This window comes from Mrakia frigida (genome assembly GCF_051309035.1).
Source record: "Mrakia frigida strain ATCC 22029 unplaced genomic scaffold BDY24scaffold_26, whole genome shotgun sequence".
NCBI classification, from domain to species: domain Eukaryota; kingdom Fungi; phylum Basidiomycota; class Tremellomycetes; order Cystofilobasidiales; family Mrakiaceae; genus Mrakia; species Mrakia frigida.
This window is the reverse complement of record NW_027481255.1, coordinates 118,185-135,361: the sequence shown is the minus strand read 5'-3', so window position 1 is coordinate 135,361 and position 17,177 is coordinate 118,185. Positions and strand designations below refer to the sequence as shown.

At 55.4% G+C, this 17,177-nt stretch overlaps 6 protein-coding genes across 6 annotated transcripts; 3 read left to right on the top strand and 3 right to left on the bottom strand.

Annotated features, from left to right (window-relative positions):
- On the top strand, positions 1-1,125 carry BDY24DRAFT_135921 (uncharacterized protein). Its single transcript, XM_076636042.1, has one exon. The coding sequence runs from the start codon at positions 390-392 to the stop codon at positions 1,083-1,085; it is 696 nt and encodes a 231-aa protein (XP_076494497.1). The 5' UTR covers positions 1-389; the 3' UTR covers positions 1,086-1,125.
- BDY24DRAFT_135922 (uncharacterized protein) lies at positions 1,126-4,302 on the bottom strand. Its single transcript, XM_076636043.1, has one exon. It carries the CDS (start codon positions 4,016-4,018, stop codon positions 1,166-1,168), a length of 2,853 nt encoding a protein of 950 aa, XP_076494496.1. The 5' UTR covers positions 4,019-4,302; the 3' UTR covers positions 1,126-1,165.
- Positions 4,303-4,678: 376 nt separating this feature from the next.
- On the bottom strand, positions 4,679-6,061 carry BDY24DRAFT_396413 (tautomerase family protein). Its single transcript, XM_076641440.1, has 8 exons — positions 5,997-6,061; positions 5,706-5,824; positions 5,579-5,586; positions 5,424-5,462; positions 5,201-5,285; positions 5,076-5,090; positions 4,880-4,991; positions 4,679-4,788 (listed from the first exon to the last, which is right to left on the bottom strand). The coding sequence occupies exons 2-8, from the start codon at positions 5,779-5,781 to the stop codon at positions 4,734-4,736; spliced, it is 390 nt and encodes a 129-aa protein (XP_076494495.1). The 5' UTR covers positions 5,782-5,824; positions 5,997-6,061; the 3' UTR covers positions 4,679-4,733.
- Positions 6,062-6,658: 597 nt separating this feature from the next.
- On the bottom strand, positions 6,659-8,251 carry COQ1 (trans-hexaprenyltranstransferase; the record flags this gene model as incomplete). Its single annotated transcript, XM_076637509.1, has 2 exons — positions 6,659-7,003; positions 7,100-8,251. The coding sequence occupies 2 exons, from the start codon at positions 8,249-8,251 to the stop codon at positions 6,659-6,661; spliced, it is 1,497 nt and encodes a 498-aa protein (XP_076494494.1).
- Positions 8,252-8,426: 175 nt separating this feature from the next.
- On the top strand, positions 8,427-13,433 carry BDY24DRAFT_396410 (uncharacterized protein). Its single transcript, XM_076641439.1, has 9 exons — positions 8,427-8,662; positions 9,053-9,432; positions 9,525-9,690; positions 9,806-10,503; positions 10,624-11,059; positions 11,161-12,096; positions 12,172-12,447; positions 12,545-12,873; positions 12,984-13,433. Exons 1-9 carry the CDS (start codon positions 8,506-8,508, stop codon positions 13,329-13,331), a joined length of 3,726 nt encoding a protein of 1,241 aa, XP_076494493.1. The 5' UTR covers positions 8,427-8,505; the 3' UTR covers positions 13,332-13,433.
- On the top strand, positions 13,434-16,621 carry SEC6 (SNARE-binding exocyst subunit SEC6). The gene is made up of 7 exons (XM_076641438.1): positions 13,434-13,631; positions 13,728-13,965; positions 14,085-14,480; positions 14,547-14,602; positions 14,682-16,040; positions 16,159-16,238; positions 16,384-16,621. Exons 1-7 carry the CDS (start codon positions 13,585-13,587, stop codon positions 16,497-16,499), a joined length of 2,292 nt encoding a protein of 763 aa, XP_076494492.1. The 5' UTR covers positions 13,434-13,584; the 3' UTR covers positions 16,500-16,621.
- The last annotated feature ends 556 nt before the right edge of the window (positions 16,622-17,177 follow it).

The following is a 17,177-nucleotide window of genomic DNA, read 5'->3' as shown; positions in this document are numbered from 1 at the left end:
AGCAAGATCGCAGCAGCAAAGGAGAAAACAGACAAGCCAAAGGAGGAGATGAAACGAAACAGAGACGACAACGAGTTCAAAGTACAAGTTACAGGTAGAAGATCGAAAGCGGGTGATTATACTAGACTATCTAAGGCTCTCCGAAAGCGAATAGACTCCTCTTGACGAACGACGCGACGATGGTCGAAGCGAGTCGATTGGGGATGAGTTTGCCGATGGGTTCCCGGCAGCATGGACACTGAGGAGCGGCGAGGTAGAGTACCGGGGTCAGCTGCGTCGAGATCGATCGAGCAGAGAAAAAGGAAGAAGAGGAAGGAAAAGGGAGAAGGGCGACTGACAGTTCGAGGAGGGCTTTGAAGAACCTGTTCGATGCAGCGAAGGCAAAGGGTATGACCACAGCAGGCGAGGATGTGAGGGTTGTTGCTGATGGGACGAGAGGCGAAAAGAGCGAAGTCGAGTCAGTGGACGAGAGGGCGAGACGAAGGGTTCGACGCGTCGTCTGGCGTTCAGCAGAGGGAGAATTGGCTCACAGGAGTTGCATGCATCTGAGATCAAGGAAAAACATGCCACTGGTCAGTATTGAAAGTACCTCGAGGATCGAAACAGCGAGAGATTCGAACCCGAAGCGACTCACATCGGACACTCCAAATCGCCCTTCTCCCCAACCAGCCTCTCGTCCCTCTCCCTCTCCTCGTCCTCCCTCCACCCGATCCCTCCATCCCCACTCTCACTGTAAAGTTCCTCCCACCTCCTCCTCTCCCCTTCCCTCCTCACCTCCCCTTCCAAAACCTTCCTCCTCTCCTCCTCTTCCCTCCGTCGCTTCCACAACCCTCTCCCTCCATCCGTCTCTCCCCTGTCCTCCTCCTCCTCCTCCTTCCGCATCCTCAATCGCTCCAGCTCCTTCCTCCGTCGATCGTCCTCCCTCTTCTCCTCCTCCTCACCTCGATACAACTCAACCAGCATCCTCTTCCTCGGCTCGAACACGAACATCTTCTGATCGCCAGCGGCTCCTCCGTCCCCTCCCTGCTCAGGAGGGAGCGACACCATCATCGCGTGTAGAGCTGATCCAATGGATTCGAAGGTGACGAAGGCTCTGGTTCTGTGAGGAGGGATGAGGGAGATGGAGGCGACGGGACCGAAACGAATTTGGGCGAGGGTTCGGAGTTCATGAGGGTCGATGGGTTGGTCGAGTGGGTGGGAGTGAGAGTTGGGTAAGAAGGACTCCATCTGAGAGTTCAAAAGAGAGAGAGAGAGAGAGATACAGATCAGTGCTTGCAGAAAGAAACGGAGAGAGAGGGGAAAACAGAGTGAGAGAGAGAGGACTGACGTGAACGTAACAATCCGCCGTGAAATTCGTCTTCCTGCTCGTCAACCTCCCGATCCCCATCCTTCCCAGCTCCTCGTCCAGTGCTTCGGCGTTGGGACCAGATCGGTTGTGAAGAGGAGGGATCCAGCGAGGTTCCTGCGGAACTTGTTGCTGCTGATCTGCTCGATCTCGATCGAGTCGTCGCTGATGCTCCTCCGTCGTTCGAGAGTGATGAGCGACGGGGGAAGAAGGTCCTCCTCCTCCTCCTCCTGGTCCACTGTGGGAAGGACGAGCGTTTCGAGGTTGGAAGGCGAGAGCTTGAGGCTTCTCTTTGAGGAGGTAATCCGTGGCTCGAGTTCCGGGAGTGAGGTTGGACGAAGGGAGGAACGTTGGCGTGAAGCATCGAGGAGGAATGGGAGCAGGAGGAGGAGGAGGTGGAGGTGGAGGAGCCGAGAAGTCTGAACTTGAGAGTCCGTCCGAGATGCTTGTTTCGATGGTGTGGTCGGGAGGATTGGGAGTCGAGGGTACAGGAGGAGACGAAGGTCTCGACGCGTCGACCGGAGCCGACCGACGACGTTGGAACTCGGGACGAAGCTGAGACTGATCGAAGTTATCGATCGGACGAGGAGGAAGAAGATGTAGAGGAGGGGTAGGTAGTGGTATCGACGTGGTAATCGGGGAGATGGAGGGACGACTTCGTTCGAGAGTTGGAGGAGGACGGGAGGAAGATGGTGGATTCGACGAGGGAGGGAAACGGCCATAAGGGAGGACCGCTCGGGGTTGGACGGTGACGGCGGACGGAGGAAGGGAGGGTTGGACGTCCGAATGGAAAGAACGAGAGCGATTCTGGTACTGCTGATGCTGATTTCGTCCATCGGGTCCTCGACGAAGGGTTGGATCGACTGGCTGAGAGGGTCCTAGTCGAAGAAGGTTATCCGGAGGCCTTGGTTCTGGACGACATCCGAAGGCTTGAGGAGGAGGAGGAGGAGGAGGTCGATTCCGTTGATCTGACGAGAACGATTGGGGTCCAGGCTGTTGCTGCTGCTGACGGAAACGAGGAGGTCCTCCTTGCGGATGCTGGAACTGCTGCTGCTGTTGCTGCTGGAACGTTGGGAATCCAGGATTCGGTGGTCCGTATGGAACCTCTCTCCCCTTTCCCTTGGGATCCACCGAGATGACCGAGTAGGGGATGGGACCGCCGGTTTGAAAGCGACTTGAACTCGGTGAAGACGACGACGCGTCGAACTGGCCGTTGGGAGGGATGGGATTCGGTCGATTTGGAGGTTTCTGATGGGGATAAGGAGTAGGACTGAGACCTTGAGCTGCCGGTCTGGAAGTCGAGGAGGGGAAAGAGGGATTTGGTGGAAAGAGAGGGACGGGAGGATGAGAGGCGAGATGACTCGGAGGAGCGGAAGGAGTGAGGGGAGTTGTCGACGATGCAGCTGAAGATACCGACGACGACGATCCTCCTCCATTCGTAGGTCCTAACACAGCGGGTTTGCTCGTCGTGGTTAAAGAGGGAGGAGGAGGAAGAGGAGCTCTCGCCTGCGTCGAAGGGCCGTCGTGTCGAGGAGGGAAAGGAGGATCCGCTCTTGCCCTCCCGAGAGCTACCTCCGCGGCTTGAGCCTCCGCCGACTCTTTGAACTCTTGGTCCTTCCGACGAAGATCCTCGGCGAGGTGGTAGATCGACTTGGATACCGCGACGAGGGCAGGAGGATCGGGTGTGGTTGGACGCGTCGGGATGGACTCGGAGGAAGGAGAGGAGGGAGGAGAGGAGGAGGAGGAGGATGCGAGTGGAGGAGGAGTTGTGGCAACCTGAGGAGAGTTAGGTGGGGAAATGGGAGCCGCCGATTTCGGAGGAGGGTTGTCGAAAGAGAGAGCATGAAGGAGAGGAGCCACGACGCTGGTCGAAGGATGCTTCCCTCGACGACGTTCCTCCTTCGGCGAGGCTCCTGGAATCGTCGATGTTGGTACCCCTGGAGTAGATCGAGGGATCGGCGGTTTCAAAGAAGATGGCTTGACCGACAAGGGAGGAGGTTCCGAGGTTGTTGTGGACAGGGAGGACGAGGGCGTCGCGGCTGAGGGTTCTTCCCTCTTCGATCTCGTCTTGAGGAGAGACTTCTCCTTCAGAGCCTTCTCCGATCTCTCCTTCAGTACCGCAGCTTCCCTCTCCCTCATCGTCTTCACAGCCTTCAAATCTTTCCCAGCCCTCTTCTTCGTCTCCTGCTTCTGCTTCTCTCCCTCCTTCGACTCGTCCTCGACTGAGACTCGTCGAAAGAGTTGACCGGCCGGGTTTCCAAGCTGATCCAAGAGGCTGATGGATCCCGAGGAAGTTGATTTGGAAGGAGGGAAGGCGAAGGAGTACGACGAGAAGAGGGATGACGGAGAGACTGGCGGTGCTGGTGAGGAAGTGGTCGAAGGTGGAAGGGACGAGGGAAGTGGTGGTGGAGGAGGAGGAGGAGGAGGAGAGAGAGTTGAGACCTCTGCGACCTTGAGTGATTGAGAGGAATCCGTTGGATTTGGAGCTGGAGGTTGAGAGGATGTTGATCTCGACTTCTTGTAAAAGGTTCCACGATGTTTGGAAGGGGATGTAGGGATCTTTGGCGAGGCGGACGACGGGGAGGTGGTCGAAGCGACTTTCGGTGGTGGAGGGGAGGGAAGATCGGTGGGAGGAATTGCGTCCTTCCTGGTAGAAGATGGATTCTTGGGCATAGCGAGGACGATGTGGGTGTACTGGATGGTCTGGAGAAAGAAGAGATAGAGAGAAGGAAGCCGTGGATGAGAACTTCAGTCGAGTCAAAGGAAGGGATGGAGGGATGGATGGACGGAGTTGAGCTCACCTCCCTTCCCCCAATGAGAACGCCAGGAGAAAGTGGACTTCGGTTGAAGAGTTTGTATAGGATTGATCTCCTGTCGAGTCCAGTGGACTTGGACTTGGTGTCTCTCCGAGAGAAAGGATGTCGAGGTTGAGAGATAAAGAAAGGGAGGAGGAGAGAGCTCACTCAGCCTTCTCGTCCAAAGGTGAGCTCGCCTTCTCCTTGCCGACACGGCCGACCTTACTGTCTTGAAAATTCTCCGACATGGTCAGCCCGTAACTGAAATATCGTCCTGACTCCAATAGCTTTCAAAAGAAGGACGAGCTCTCTCAGTAGGACTGCGAGGGACTGAGCTCTCCTCGCTTCCTTGCTTCGACTCGTCTCTTCTTCCCCTACCCTTCTCTCAAAGACAAGCAACCAATTTAGGGCAAACTTCTTCAGCGTGAGACCATCCCGTACTCACCTCTTGAAGACCTCGCTCGAAAGAAGAGAGTGCAACGCGTCGTCCGCTCATCATCTCACGCGTCGTCGTCTCTCCCTCTCCTCCCCTCCTCTATATCGTTTCAAGTTCATTCATACAACCACCCTCTCTCCTCAGAGAATCAGAAGATCTAAAGATCTCCCTCAAGGAACTGAGCTCGTCCCTCTCCGAAACTCCAGTCGGCCCTGCAACGCACAAAAACGAAACGAAACGAAGTCAGCTCTTCTCTTCAACCGACCGAACGACGGTTTTGGGTTTTTGAAAGGTAAAACGCACCTAGTGTTCTCGTTACACGACACGATGAGATCGGTTCTGGGGACGCCGCACTCCTTGTTGAGTCGCTCAGCGAGATCGGCGTAGATGGCTTTCTTCATCTCAGCGCTTCGACCTGAGAGAGGAAGAGAGAGAGAGAAGAGGGAGTCAGGTTGGGGGGTTCCTGCGGCTGGAAGGAGCGTAGAAGAGGAAAGCTGACCTTGCTGGAAGATCTCTGATATAGTTAGTTTTCGATTCGAAGGGAGGTAATATAGAGGGTCAGCGACGTCCCAACGCGAAGACGACTCTTGAAAGGGAGGCGAGCGAAGCTGGAAACAGACTCACGAATGAAGCAGATTTTGTTGGTCCTCTCGAAACCCAAGTTGGTATCCTCACAGATGATCTCTCCCTCCTCGTGCTGGGTGATGATCTTTTTTCGAGCAGAGAGAGAGATAAAAGGTCAGTGCGAGGGAGGTGGGGACCGAGAGATGGGAAGAGCCGCCCTTTTGCAAGTGAAGCTCAGCAGCTACATAGGAGGAAGGGAAGAGAAGATAAAAGTGTTACGAACCTGGTATCGATCTCGAGGAGGAGCGTTGAACTTTGCGAGCTGTTGAAAAAAGTCGTCGAACGAGAGGGGAGTCAGAGGAGGAGAGGGAGAGGGAGAGGGAGGGACAGGTTGAGCTCGACGAGAGCCGCGATGGTGAAGGCGAGGGGAAAACGAACCATGATCTCTGTGAGAACAACACCCCAAAAGGAAGGTTATATGATCAGTTCTTGTTCGAGCTCTTCTCTCGAGAAAAAGCTTACACCAGGAAGGGAAGAAAACGGAGAGAGAAAAACGAGAGCTCACCTTGAACGACATCTGCGATCTTTCGGACTTCCACGGGAGTTCGTCCCTTGATGAGGTGGATCTTGATGAGAGGCATGGGTTGTAGTAGGTAGAGAGTGTGTAGCTGAAGAGGGGTGGGGCTGTAGAAAAGAAAAGAAGAGGGGAGAAGAGAGGAGATGGAGGTTGAAAGAGAACGAAAGAGGTCAACTTGGAGGTCTCTGAGAACGGGAACCAAGCCGCGGCCAGCCTTTCCATGTTTCTACACCTTCCGCAGGACCCTCTCACTGAGAAGGAGAAGAGAAAGGAACGAACCTGTGAGGGAGGTTTTCGGAAGGGTAGAGGTTTGAGGAGAGGAAAGAGACAAAGGAAAGAACCTCGTGAGCAGCTGTTTGCTCTTTTGTTCGGAGGAGATCGACCTGTTGACTCCGCCGGGCGTTCTTATTTTATTTCTTAAGTTTTCTCTCTCCTGCTACCGCTTCATTCACTGAGATGTTCCCAAAGTAGACAAACTATGCGGGAGAGGGAAGACTAGGAGGAGGTGGGCATCGGGAACTCGGGTTCATGAGTTTCCTCGTCGTGAACGAACTTCCTCTCCTTGCAGTGCTGCTGGCGAAGAAAACAGTCGGATTCATTCTTCGACGTCCGGAAGTTCTAGACCACAGTCTGTTATCCCTGTAGCCAAAGGCGTAGAAGTCTACCTCGCCGACTGGACGACAAATCGAGTTCCCGCTCGAACGGCACACTCGACGCGTCGAAACCGTCTTCATCTTTGCTCTTACCTCTCTCGTAACCCACGCTTCGAGAAGAAGAAGTAACGAAGCATCTACGATATAAACACGAAAATCTAGACTGAAGATACCTCTACCTCCCTTCGAAAACAAGTAACCCAGCACCTCTGAAAACAAACGAATCATCTAGTCGACTCAATCTGCTTCCAAGTCCCCTTCCCTCCCTCCCTCCCTCCCCCTCCTCCCTCACTTACACCTCTCCAACACCCCAATCGCCAACCCCTCCAGTCCCTCCCTCGCCTCACTCTCCGGCAACCTCTCCCTCACCAAATCCCTCGCCGCCTCCGCGTACTCCCTCGCCAACTTCCTCGTCCTCTCCATCCCGTCCGACTTCAGGACGAGATCCCTGGCAGCTTCGACGTCGCCTGGTTGGTCGAACCGACGGAGGATGAGAGGACCGAGGGAAGGGTTGGATTCCCAGGCGTAGAGGAGAGGCGCGGTGGCGAGACCGAGCGAGAGGTCGAAGCCGGAGGAGGGTTTGCCCAGGGTGAGGGAGGGAGTAGGGGTGAAGTCTAGGAGGTCGTCGACGAGCTGATAGGGGAAGAGGGGAGGGTGATTAGGTTTAGTGAGAGAAGGAGAGAGAGAGAGAGAGAGAGAGAGAGAGAGAGAGAAAGAGAAGAGACTCACCTGGAACGCGATCCCCAAATTCCTACCGTACGCATAAGCCACGTCCTTGATCCCCTCGTCCTCACACCCTCCCAAGATCACCGCACACCTCGCACTCTTGGCCATCAAACTCGCCGTCTTCAAGTACGTCTTCTGCATGTACCTATCGAACCCGTCCTGGTTCGGTTCCCTCTCCGGGTTGGTGGTCGCCTTCAACTGAGCGACCTCGCCTTCGACCAGATTCGCGATCGCGGTCGCCATGAGTTCGACGACCTCGTTGGATCCCAGACGAGCGAGTCCAGCGCAGCATCGACCGAGGAGGAAGTCGCCCGAGAGGATGGAGAGTTTGTTTCCGAAGAGGGCAGGGGAGGAGGGTTGGGAGCGACGCAAAGGGGAGGTGTCGATCACGTCGTCGTGGAGGAGGGAGGCGACGTGGATCATTTCGCAGATTTCGGCGAGCCGACGTTGGGTTGGGAGGAGGGTTGGGGTTGGGGTGAGCGTGGGAGGGGAGGAGGAGGAGGAGGGAGAGGGAGAGGGAGAGGGAGAGGGCGACGGGGCTGAGGAGGCTGAAGGGGTTGCGACGTTGGCTGAACTCGTAGAAGGACCTCCGGGGATGAAAATCGAGTTGAAACTCTTTGTAGATTCTGGCATCCCCGGGTTGTAATCGTTCAACACATCGTCCTTCTTTGTTAACGACCGATTGACCTCCTCCTCCCCTCTCCTCTTGAGCTCGTCCCATTTCGCTCCTCCCAGTCCGTTCGTCGCTTGACTCATCAACAGCACGATCGTAGGTCGGATATGTTTTCCCTCGGCTTGGAAGTAATACTTTGCTACCGTGTCCAGGGAAGGATGACCTGAACCGAGGAGATGAGCGACGTTGGATCGGAGGAGGTTGAGTTCTTTTTTGACGAGCTTGAGAGGATCTGGGATGGAGTGTTTGAGGGGGGCGGTAGGGGAGATGGGAGTGGTGAAGGAGGGGAGAGCGTTCTTGAGAGTGTCCGTCCACGAGGAAGTTGAAGAAGAAGAAGAGGGAGTCGTAGAGTTTCGACGACGAGGAGGGAGGAGAGAGGAGGAGAGAAGGAGGGAGGACGACGACGACGACGAGGAGGAGATCGAAGAGGAAGAAGGTCGTATCGATCTCGTTAAAGTCAAACGAGAGAGTTGAGAGAGCATCGTAACAGGGGAAGAGGGGAGAGGAGGGGGGTAGAGTGTGCGATCGACCTTGGTAGAAAGAGAGCTCGTCGACGTTGGGTGGGAAGAAGAAGAAGAAGGGAAGGAAGGGGCTGTTGGGCTGAGCTCACTTTCCTAATCGCTTTCCTTTCTCAACTTCCGATTCTAATCGTTTTCGGTTCACTCTTAACCATCACCTCACCCTTCCCTTCCCTTCCCGTTCTCCATACACCCTCTCCCTACACAGAGGGACCCAAATGGCCGACTCTAAACCTCGTCACTACAGCAACCAACTCGACAAGGTTCTCACAGCAGGAACCTGGGCTGATCCCAGTCCAGCCTCAGCTCCGAACGGAACCGCTCTCCCTTGGGCAGAGCTCGTGAGAAAGTACGAGAAGCATGTAGGAGGAACGGGTGAGTAGATCCGTCTCTCTCTCTCTATATATACGCTTTCGTTTTGTGGGGAGGAGAGGAAGGGAAGAGAGGGAGGAGGAGGAGAAAGATGGGAGGGAGGCCTGCGAGCTCCTCGTCAGTTGCGGAGAACACGTTCGATCCGTCAAGCTCGTTTGTTTCTCTCATCCAGAGAGTACAAGAACGTGAAGCATACATAGAAAGCCTTTGAGGCGTGCGGATGCTCCTGGATGTCTCCAAATATGCTCATATGCAAGGAGCGACGAGCTGGAGCACCATCTCAACCCTCCCTCCTCTCCCTTCCTCCCCTCCCGCTTGGGCCCTCTTCGATCCGGTTCCTCGCTTCGAACCCCCTACTGACACTCTCTTCTTCGACTTATATCTTCCTTCCAGCTGGTGCTCTCGCTCTCAACCTGCGAACTCTCACTCTCTACCTCACTCCCTCCTCAACCTCAACCTTCTCCTCGTCAGCTCCTCCCCTCCATCCCTCCTCAACGCCAACCGGCTCCTCCACCTCCTCGGAACCCTCAACAGCATCCCACTACCACAGACCTCATCTCCACACCCAGCATCCCATCCCGGCTTCGTTCGTTCCAGCCAACGACATCAACCCGAGAGATCTCGACGGCGACGACCGCTCAGGTCGACCGACCTCGAATCGAGATCCTTGGGCGAGCTGTAGAGCTCCAGAGGAGAGGATTAGAGAGGTAGAGGAAGGCCTTAAGGACGTTAGGGAGCTGGTGGTTAAGGCGAAGGTGAAGGGAGAGAAGGATGTGAGTGATTCTATCCTCGTTTCTCGTGCGAGGAGGGAAGGGAGGAGGCGAGAGCTGACACTCTTGCTCGTCGTCACTTCTCCCTCTCGCAGTCTGCTTTGCTGCTTGAAGCTTTCCATCTGCTTGCTCTCGGACGGTACCACGAGTCTTTGAACGTCTCGACTCAAGTGGAATGGGGGATCTCTCCTCCGTCGTCCAAGGAAGCTGGATCAACCGAGGCTGCCTTCGTCGAACGCGTCAGAGGAAAGGTCGTCGAAGGTGAGCTTGATCGTCCTTCGTTTTTTCTTCTGGATGACTTCTCGCTGTATATTCTCGTCTCATAAACCATCTCTGATCAAACGTCTTTTACTTATCCCTTCGTTCCGTCCCGCAGGTCTCTGCCACGAGCTCTCCTCTCCTCCCAACCAGCCCTCAGCCCTCGCCTCCTACACCTCCGCCGTCCACCTCCTCGAAACCCTACCCACCCTCTCCCTCCCCTTCCCTTCCAAAAACCCATCATCCACCACATCTCCCACCACTCCCAGCTTCAGCACCTCAGCCATCCTCAAAGAGTTCACCTCCCATCGTGAGCTCTGGCGATGGGCCGAACACGCTCTCTTCCGAGGATCCCTCCTCGCTTCCTCGTCCACTCTCGGAGGAAGAGAAGCTCTCAAATGGCTCAGGACCTATCACTTCTACGAGACCGTCTACCCAGCTTCCTTCCGACCGGAACGAAGAGCTTCCATGCTTCTGCTTTACGTTCGAGCTCTCGCTCTCGAGAAACCTCTTCCTTCCACGCTTTCCAACGCGCCTTCGACGGTCTCAGCCGTGGCTTCTTCGTCAACGGCAGGAGGATTGATCAGTCGGTCGAGAGGATCGTCGTTTGGAGGCTCGGATGGTGGGTGGGCAAAGGAGGTGGAGGGAGTGATGAGACGAGGGATGGCGATCTTGGAGGCTGGAGGAGCGAGAGGATTCCCGAAGGCTGGAGAGAAGAGGGCGGAGGTGGAGGAGTTTGTGGTTGGGTGTGTTGGACTTTGGGAGAGAGGTGGGGAGAAGAGAGGGGCGGGGAGTCAGGCTGGGGTGCTGCTTCAGGTGAGTTTTTGAGCTTTGAGCGCTTTCCCTCCCCTTCCTTCTCGACCGGCTTCAACGCATCGGCCCGCCTCTTTTTTTCCGAGCTGACTCTTATCTTTCGTTCTCGTACTTTTTCTTTAGCTCCTCTGGTGGGCAACAACCCAAACCTTCAACTCCCAACCCATCCTCCGTCACCTCACTCGTCTCCTCCTCGCCACCTCCGCTCCACTCGACGCGCGTCGAACCTTCGAACTCTACGTCAAGATCGTCGACAAAGCTCGAGAAACCTCCGATTCTCCTGCTCCCTCTTCCTCAACTCCCAATGGAAACGGTGCTCTTGCTGAGCCGAAGGAGGCCGATGCTGTCGAGAGCGACAACGATCGGACGTTCGTTGAGACGCTCGTGTTTGGAGGGAGGTTGATCGGGAAGGAGTGTGGAGATCCAAGGGAGGGATTGAAGTTTTTGAAGAAGGCGGAGGAGCTGTCGGAGACGAGCACGTCGGTGAAGGAGGATGTGGAGTTGAAGGCTAGGATTCAGGGAGCGAAGGGTCTGCTGAAGATGGCTTGGGTGATCAAGGGTGCGTCTCCCTTTCAGTTCTTTTGACGCGTCTCCCTCTCTTCTTTCGAACTCCAAACTAACATCTCCCTCCCTCGGATATCGCTTCTGCTCGAACAACAGACCACGACCCTCTCGCTCGAGCAGGACTCCAAACCGACGCGCTCAAACACCTCACGAACGCTACCCTCCTCTCCCCTTCCTCCGCCAAAGCGTTCTACAACCTCGCCTACGCTCAAGCTGAGTGTCGAGAGATCGACGCTTCGACCCTCTCGATTCGATCCGCTCTCGAACTCGAACCCTCCAACGTCCACGGCTGGCATCTCCTCACTCTGCTCCTGACGGCGAAGGGGAAGTGGCACGACGCTGCAAAGGTCGCTGATATTGGACTGGAGAGCTGGGATGGAGACGAGGAGGGTGAGGTTGGAGGTGAGGATGGAGCAGGACTGGGAGGTGAGGAGGGAGATGCGACGATCGTGGGAAGGAAGGATTTCGTCGAACCAGCAGCCGTCTCTGCTCCTCCCCCTCCTCCTCCTCCGACCTCCTCCGATCCTTCCTCCCCACCAACCACCACCTCCCTCCCTCCCCTCCTCGGAAACAACGGTCGTCTCATCCCCATGTCCTCCCTGCTCTCCTACAACCCTTCCCTCTTCCCAACCAAAGCCGAGCGTCTCGAGGCAGTCCTCCAACTTCGAATGACCCAAACCGTCATCGTCGAACGTCTCGAAGGTCCCGAAGTCGCCATGGAACGTCAGCAGGAACTCTTCGCTTTCTTCTCTGCTCGATGTGGGAAGGTTCTTCCTCCTCCTCCTTCTGCTCCGGCATCGAAAGCTGGAGGAGTGCCGAGGTCGGAGACGTTGGAGACGAACGGAGCGTCTTCGGTTGCTGGGACGAGGTCGACGTCGTCGGGGTTGAGGAGGGTGGATTTCGGGACAGTGGAGAAGAGGAGTTATGATGGTCCTAGGAGTCAGGATGGAGATGAGAAGGAGGTGTTGGCGGGTGAGAAGGGAACGAATGGGGAGGCTTCGTCTGTGGAGAAGGGAGTTGGGAATCTGACGAGTGAGTCTCGACAGACGCGTCTTTCTTTTCTCGATCGTCCTTCTTCTCTCGTCGCTGACTCTTCTTTTACTTCAGTCAACCGACCACCACCACCACCACCAGAAGTCAACATCGAAGCTCCCAACGGGAAGTCGATACCCATCGTCGGAACAGGAACTCCTGGATCGTCGAGCTCGAGTTTGAACAACATGTCGGTCGCTCAGTCGGAGGGAGCTCATCGAGATCATCACAGGAAGCAACGGTTCCTGCCGAAACATCTCCTCTCGCCGTCTTCGGGACGACACCACGGTCTAGGACGGTCAGCTTCGCTCAGTCGTCTACAGATTGCTCGTCAGTCGGCTTCGTCGCTCGGTGCGTTTCGTTTTCGTTTTCGTTTTCTCCCCTCTCGTTCTCGTCGACGTGCGCTCGTCCTGACCTCCCTCTTCCGTCTTCCTCCTCTCACCACTAGCTCTCAACTCCCTCCGAATCGACGGAAGTCCTCGTCGGTCCATCTCCAACGCTTCCTCCATCCACTCTCGATCCCGTCGTCCATCCCCAACGCACTCCGAGTACGGTGGAGGAGGATCCGGCTCGTTCGACCCTCCCGTTCTTCCTCCCGTTCTTCCTGCTCTCGACCAGGAACCTTCAGGTCGGACGCCGAGGGAGACGAGGCTGCTCAGTCAGCTGTGGTTGATGAGTGCTGCGACGTTCAGGAGGTGGGGGAAGTTGGAGTCGGCGTTGGCGGCGATTCAGGAGGCGGAGGTGTTGGACGCGACGAATCCTGAGGTTTGGGTTCAGGTGAGCTTTTCGTTTCCTTCTTTTTCTCGTTTTTTCTTGGACGTATCTCTCTCGTTCTAGTACTGACCGCCCTCCCTCGAACCATCTTCCCCTCCTTTTCTTTCGATCAGCTCGGGTTGTACCACGACCTCCTCTCCTCCCCGACCCTCGCCATCTCATGCTTCATCAAAGCTCTCGTCTTCGACCCGCTCTCCCTCCCGGCCCAAGTCCACCTCGCCCGTCTCTACCTGCTCACGCCTCCGAAAACGAACCTCGCTCTCGCACACGGGACGCTCAACTCGCTCACGCAGGGGAACGGGTGGGACTGCTCGGAAGCGTGGTACTTCTTGGCCAAGGTGTGCGAACTGCAGGAAGGGAGGGAGGAGAGGGTCAGGGAGTGTTTGGAGTTTGGGAAAAAGTTGGAGGACGGGAGGTGTGTGAGGCCGTTGGGAGGCGGGACGTTGGAGAGGTGGATTTGAGGGAGGATGGAGGGTGGTTTATAGTAGACTAGTCTAGAGGTGAGGAGATCTAGATGTTTTCTAGTCCTTCTTTTTTTCGTGATTGCAGTTTTTGGTCCGTTTTCGATGGTCGTGGTCGAGACGTCGAGAGAAGAAAGACGCCGAGCTCATCACTTGAACTTCAAACGACGACGAGCTCTCTCCTTCCTTCCTTTCCCTTCCCTCTCTCCATCGTCGGATGGCCTGGTCCTCCCTCTCTTGAAACCCTTCGATCATGACTACCTTAACGGCCTCTCAAGCTATTTCAGAAATCCTTAAATCGTGAGCACCTACCTTCTTCCTTCAGTCGGCCCAGAATACGAGACGAGCTCGCTGAAGCTGACCTCCTCCCCTTCCTTCCCTCTCTCGTTTCGACAGTCCCGACGATCTCCACAAACTCCCTTCTCTTCGCAAGAAGCTCGCCAAAGAGTCCCTGTCTATCCAGTCCAAACTCTCGGAATCTACTCGTCTTCAGCTGGATGCTACGAGGGACGGACTGAGGAAGCTCGTCGCGGCGAAGGCGAACCTCCAAGCCGTCGAAGAGGAGATGATCAAAGTGGAGAAGCTATGCCAGGATCCAGGGAACGAGGTTAAGGCTTTCAAGAAGATCAGTAGAGTGAGTATCACGCCTATTTGTTTTTGGAAGGACGAGAGGGAGAGAGAGAGGGAGAGAGAGAGAGAAGGAAGGAAGCGATGACCTCGAGCTCACCTTGAACCCCTCCCTTTCCTTTGCAGGTCTCCCACGTCCATCGAAACTTCGCTCAGACGGAAGAGATGGTCCAATCCTTCCAAGAGATCTCCTCCAAAGTCTCCCTCTGCTCCTCCCTCCTCAACGACTCCACCCGAGACGGTCCTCTCGCTCCTCAACCCAACCTCCTTCCTTGTCACTTCCAACTCCTCCGTCTCGAAGCTTTCAGGAACGAAACTCTGCACCAGGCCAAGAAGGGAACCTCCGAGGATCTCGTCACCGTCAAGGCTTACTTCGAGAAGCTCGACAAGGTCGTCAGGGACTTTGACGCTTGGATCTGGGAGCTCGCAGGGATGGTGCTCGAGCTCGTCAGAGAAGGGAGGATGGACACGGTGGTCAAGATCTTGAAGATCTGTGAGGCTGAGGGAAGGGAGGATGAGAAGGTCAGTCGCTTGTACTTTTGGAGTAGCTCGAGGATCCCAAGCTGATCTTCTTTCCCTTCTCCTCAGGCTGCAGCGATGAAGCTCATCAAACGAGCAAAGTCAGACGTCGCGGCCAAGTTCAAGTGAGCTCGAACGCGTCCTTCCTTCCTTCTCTCCTCTCCCTTCCCTTCTCTGACCCAATCTCACTTCCCTTTTCCACAGGTCCATGCAAGCCGAAGCTCGTACCATCAAGCACTACCGTCACAAGCTCATCAAATGCCTCTCGGACTCGGTCGCTTCGACGTTCGCCAACTCCTTCTCCCCAGACGTCGACAACCCTTCGGACTTCATCGAGGACCTCGGGTGGATCTACAAGGACCTCATTCGAATCGAATCGGACGTCGTACCCTGCTTCCCTCCCGACTACGACATCCACGCCTTCTACGTCAAAGCCTACCACAAGAACCTCGACATCGTCCTCCAAAAGATCGTCGCGTCGGTTCCGGAAGCGTCGATCCTCCTCCAACTTCACTCGTGGATCAAGGAGTACAAGGCCAGCATGAAGGAACTCGAGATTCCTCCAGGATGGATCCAGCCACCTCTCCTCGGAGGGAAGGAGCAGGAGCTCATCGAGGACTACGTCGGACTCATCGTCAAGAAGATGGACGAATGGACGAAGAACCTGATGAAGGACGAGGAGCACGATTTCGTCGCTAGGGATCAACCGGTTGAGATCGAGGAAGGAGGACTCTACGGGATGTCGGGAGCCGTCATCATGTTCCAGATGGTGAACCAACAGGTCGATCTCGCCGCCGACTCAGGTCAAGGAGGAGTCCTCGCTCGCGTCGTTACCGAGGCCAACCGAGTCGTGCGTCAAACCCAGGAGAGGTTCATCTTCCTCGTCGACCAGGAGGTCAAGAAGGTCATGGAGAAGCCCGACGAAGTACCCCCAGGACTGGTCGAGTACGTCGTCGCTCTCGCCAACGACCAGATCAAGTCGGCCGACTACGCAGAGGCCCTCTCCGCTCGACTGGAACCCATCGTTTCGGAAAAGTACAAGGTCATCATCTCAGCCAAGATCAACGACGCCATCGACGGATACCTCGACGTCGCAAAGACGTGCACCCAGTCCCTCATCGATCTCGTTTTCAACGACGTCAAGGTCGCCACCAAAACCTTCTTCACGCCAGCGTGGTACTCGGATCGTCCCATGGCTCTCGTCGTCGAAACGATGAGAGACTATCTCTCCGACTACCAGGAACACCTCAACCCTTCCATCTTCGACCTCCTCCTCGAGGACACCCTCGACACCTTCCTCGTCATCTACCTCTCGGCTCTGCGAAAGTGCTCGAAACTCAAGATGTCGGTCGCCGTCGATAGGATCCGAGACGACATCGGGGAGGCGTTCAAGTTCTTTTGCGAGTTCAAGCAGAAGGAGGATTTGGAGATCAACTTCGAGGTGGTGGAGATGGTGCTGGCGTTGCTCGAGGCTTCGAAGGAGATGTTGTTTTTGGATTACTGGACGTTCGCCAAGGCTCATGGGCCGAACTTGATGTTTGTGGAAGGGTTGCTGAGAGCGAGGTGAGTCTGGGGATATCTTCGTCCTTTTTTTTCCCCTTCTCTTCCTTCCTTCGTTCGATGTCGCTTTTCGGATCGAGGCTGACGCTTCTTCTCTCTGCTCTTCTTTCTTCCTTTCTAGGGACAACCTCGATCGAACGTCGGTCAACGAGATCATGGAGAACATCAAGCGGAGGATCAGGGAGGAACAACTCGGAGATCGTTCGTCCTTCTCTCTCTCTCTCCGTCCCTTTCCTTTCCTTTCCTTTCCTTTCCTTTCCTTTCCTTTCCTCGTCGCTCCTCTCCGCTCAAGCTGACCTTCTTTCCTTCGGCTGCTCCTCCTTTCGGCATATCAACCCTCCTTCAGCACCGGAACGAACCATCATGACCAAAATCGCCAACGTCAAAGGGGAAGGAATCTTTGCCAGTCTCGGGTTCTCCTCGTTACCTTCTCTTCCCTCCATCCCTTCGACGCGTCTGTAGACGACTCCTTTTTGGCATTTCCTTCTCTCTCTCTTCATCTCTTTGCTATGTTTCTCTACGTACCCTTGTCTCTCTTCGATACCTTCTTTTTTTATGACGATACGACGACTTGCTTTTCTTTGCTGAACCTTCGGAGCTAGAAGAGAGAGAGAGACCGAAGCAGATGCAGTTCGTTGAATACCTCTAAGAGCAGAAGGATGAAAGCGTGTAGATACAAAGTAATGCGATGAAAGGAGATGATGTAGTAGCAGGAGTATGACGTAAAGGAACCAAAAGAGATGAAGAAGAAGAACTGAGAGAGACGAAAAACAAACTGAACGAACGAAAACACAATGCGACGCGTCCTTCCCGACCTTCCTCCTCACATCCCTCCCGCTCCCTTCATACCTCCAGCGAGCTGAGCTGGTCCAGGAGCAGCGAGCAGAGTGCCTAAATGAAAAGGAGCCGCGGCGGAAAACCCGTCAGCGATGGAGCTCGTCGAACAAGAACGAAAAACAAGAACGAAGAGAAATCGGAGACTCACGAAATCATCTACAGTTCCACACCCTCTGCACCTCCCAGCTCCCCTGAGATCCAACCTCGTCCGAACCTCCTACTCCCCTCCGTCGTTCCGTCCCTGCTCCTCCCTACACCCGAGCCCTTCGATTCCCTTCCACCTCCTCTCGTCATCCCAACCAA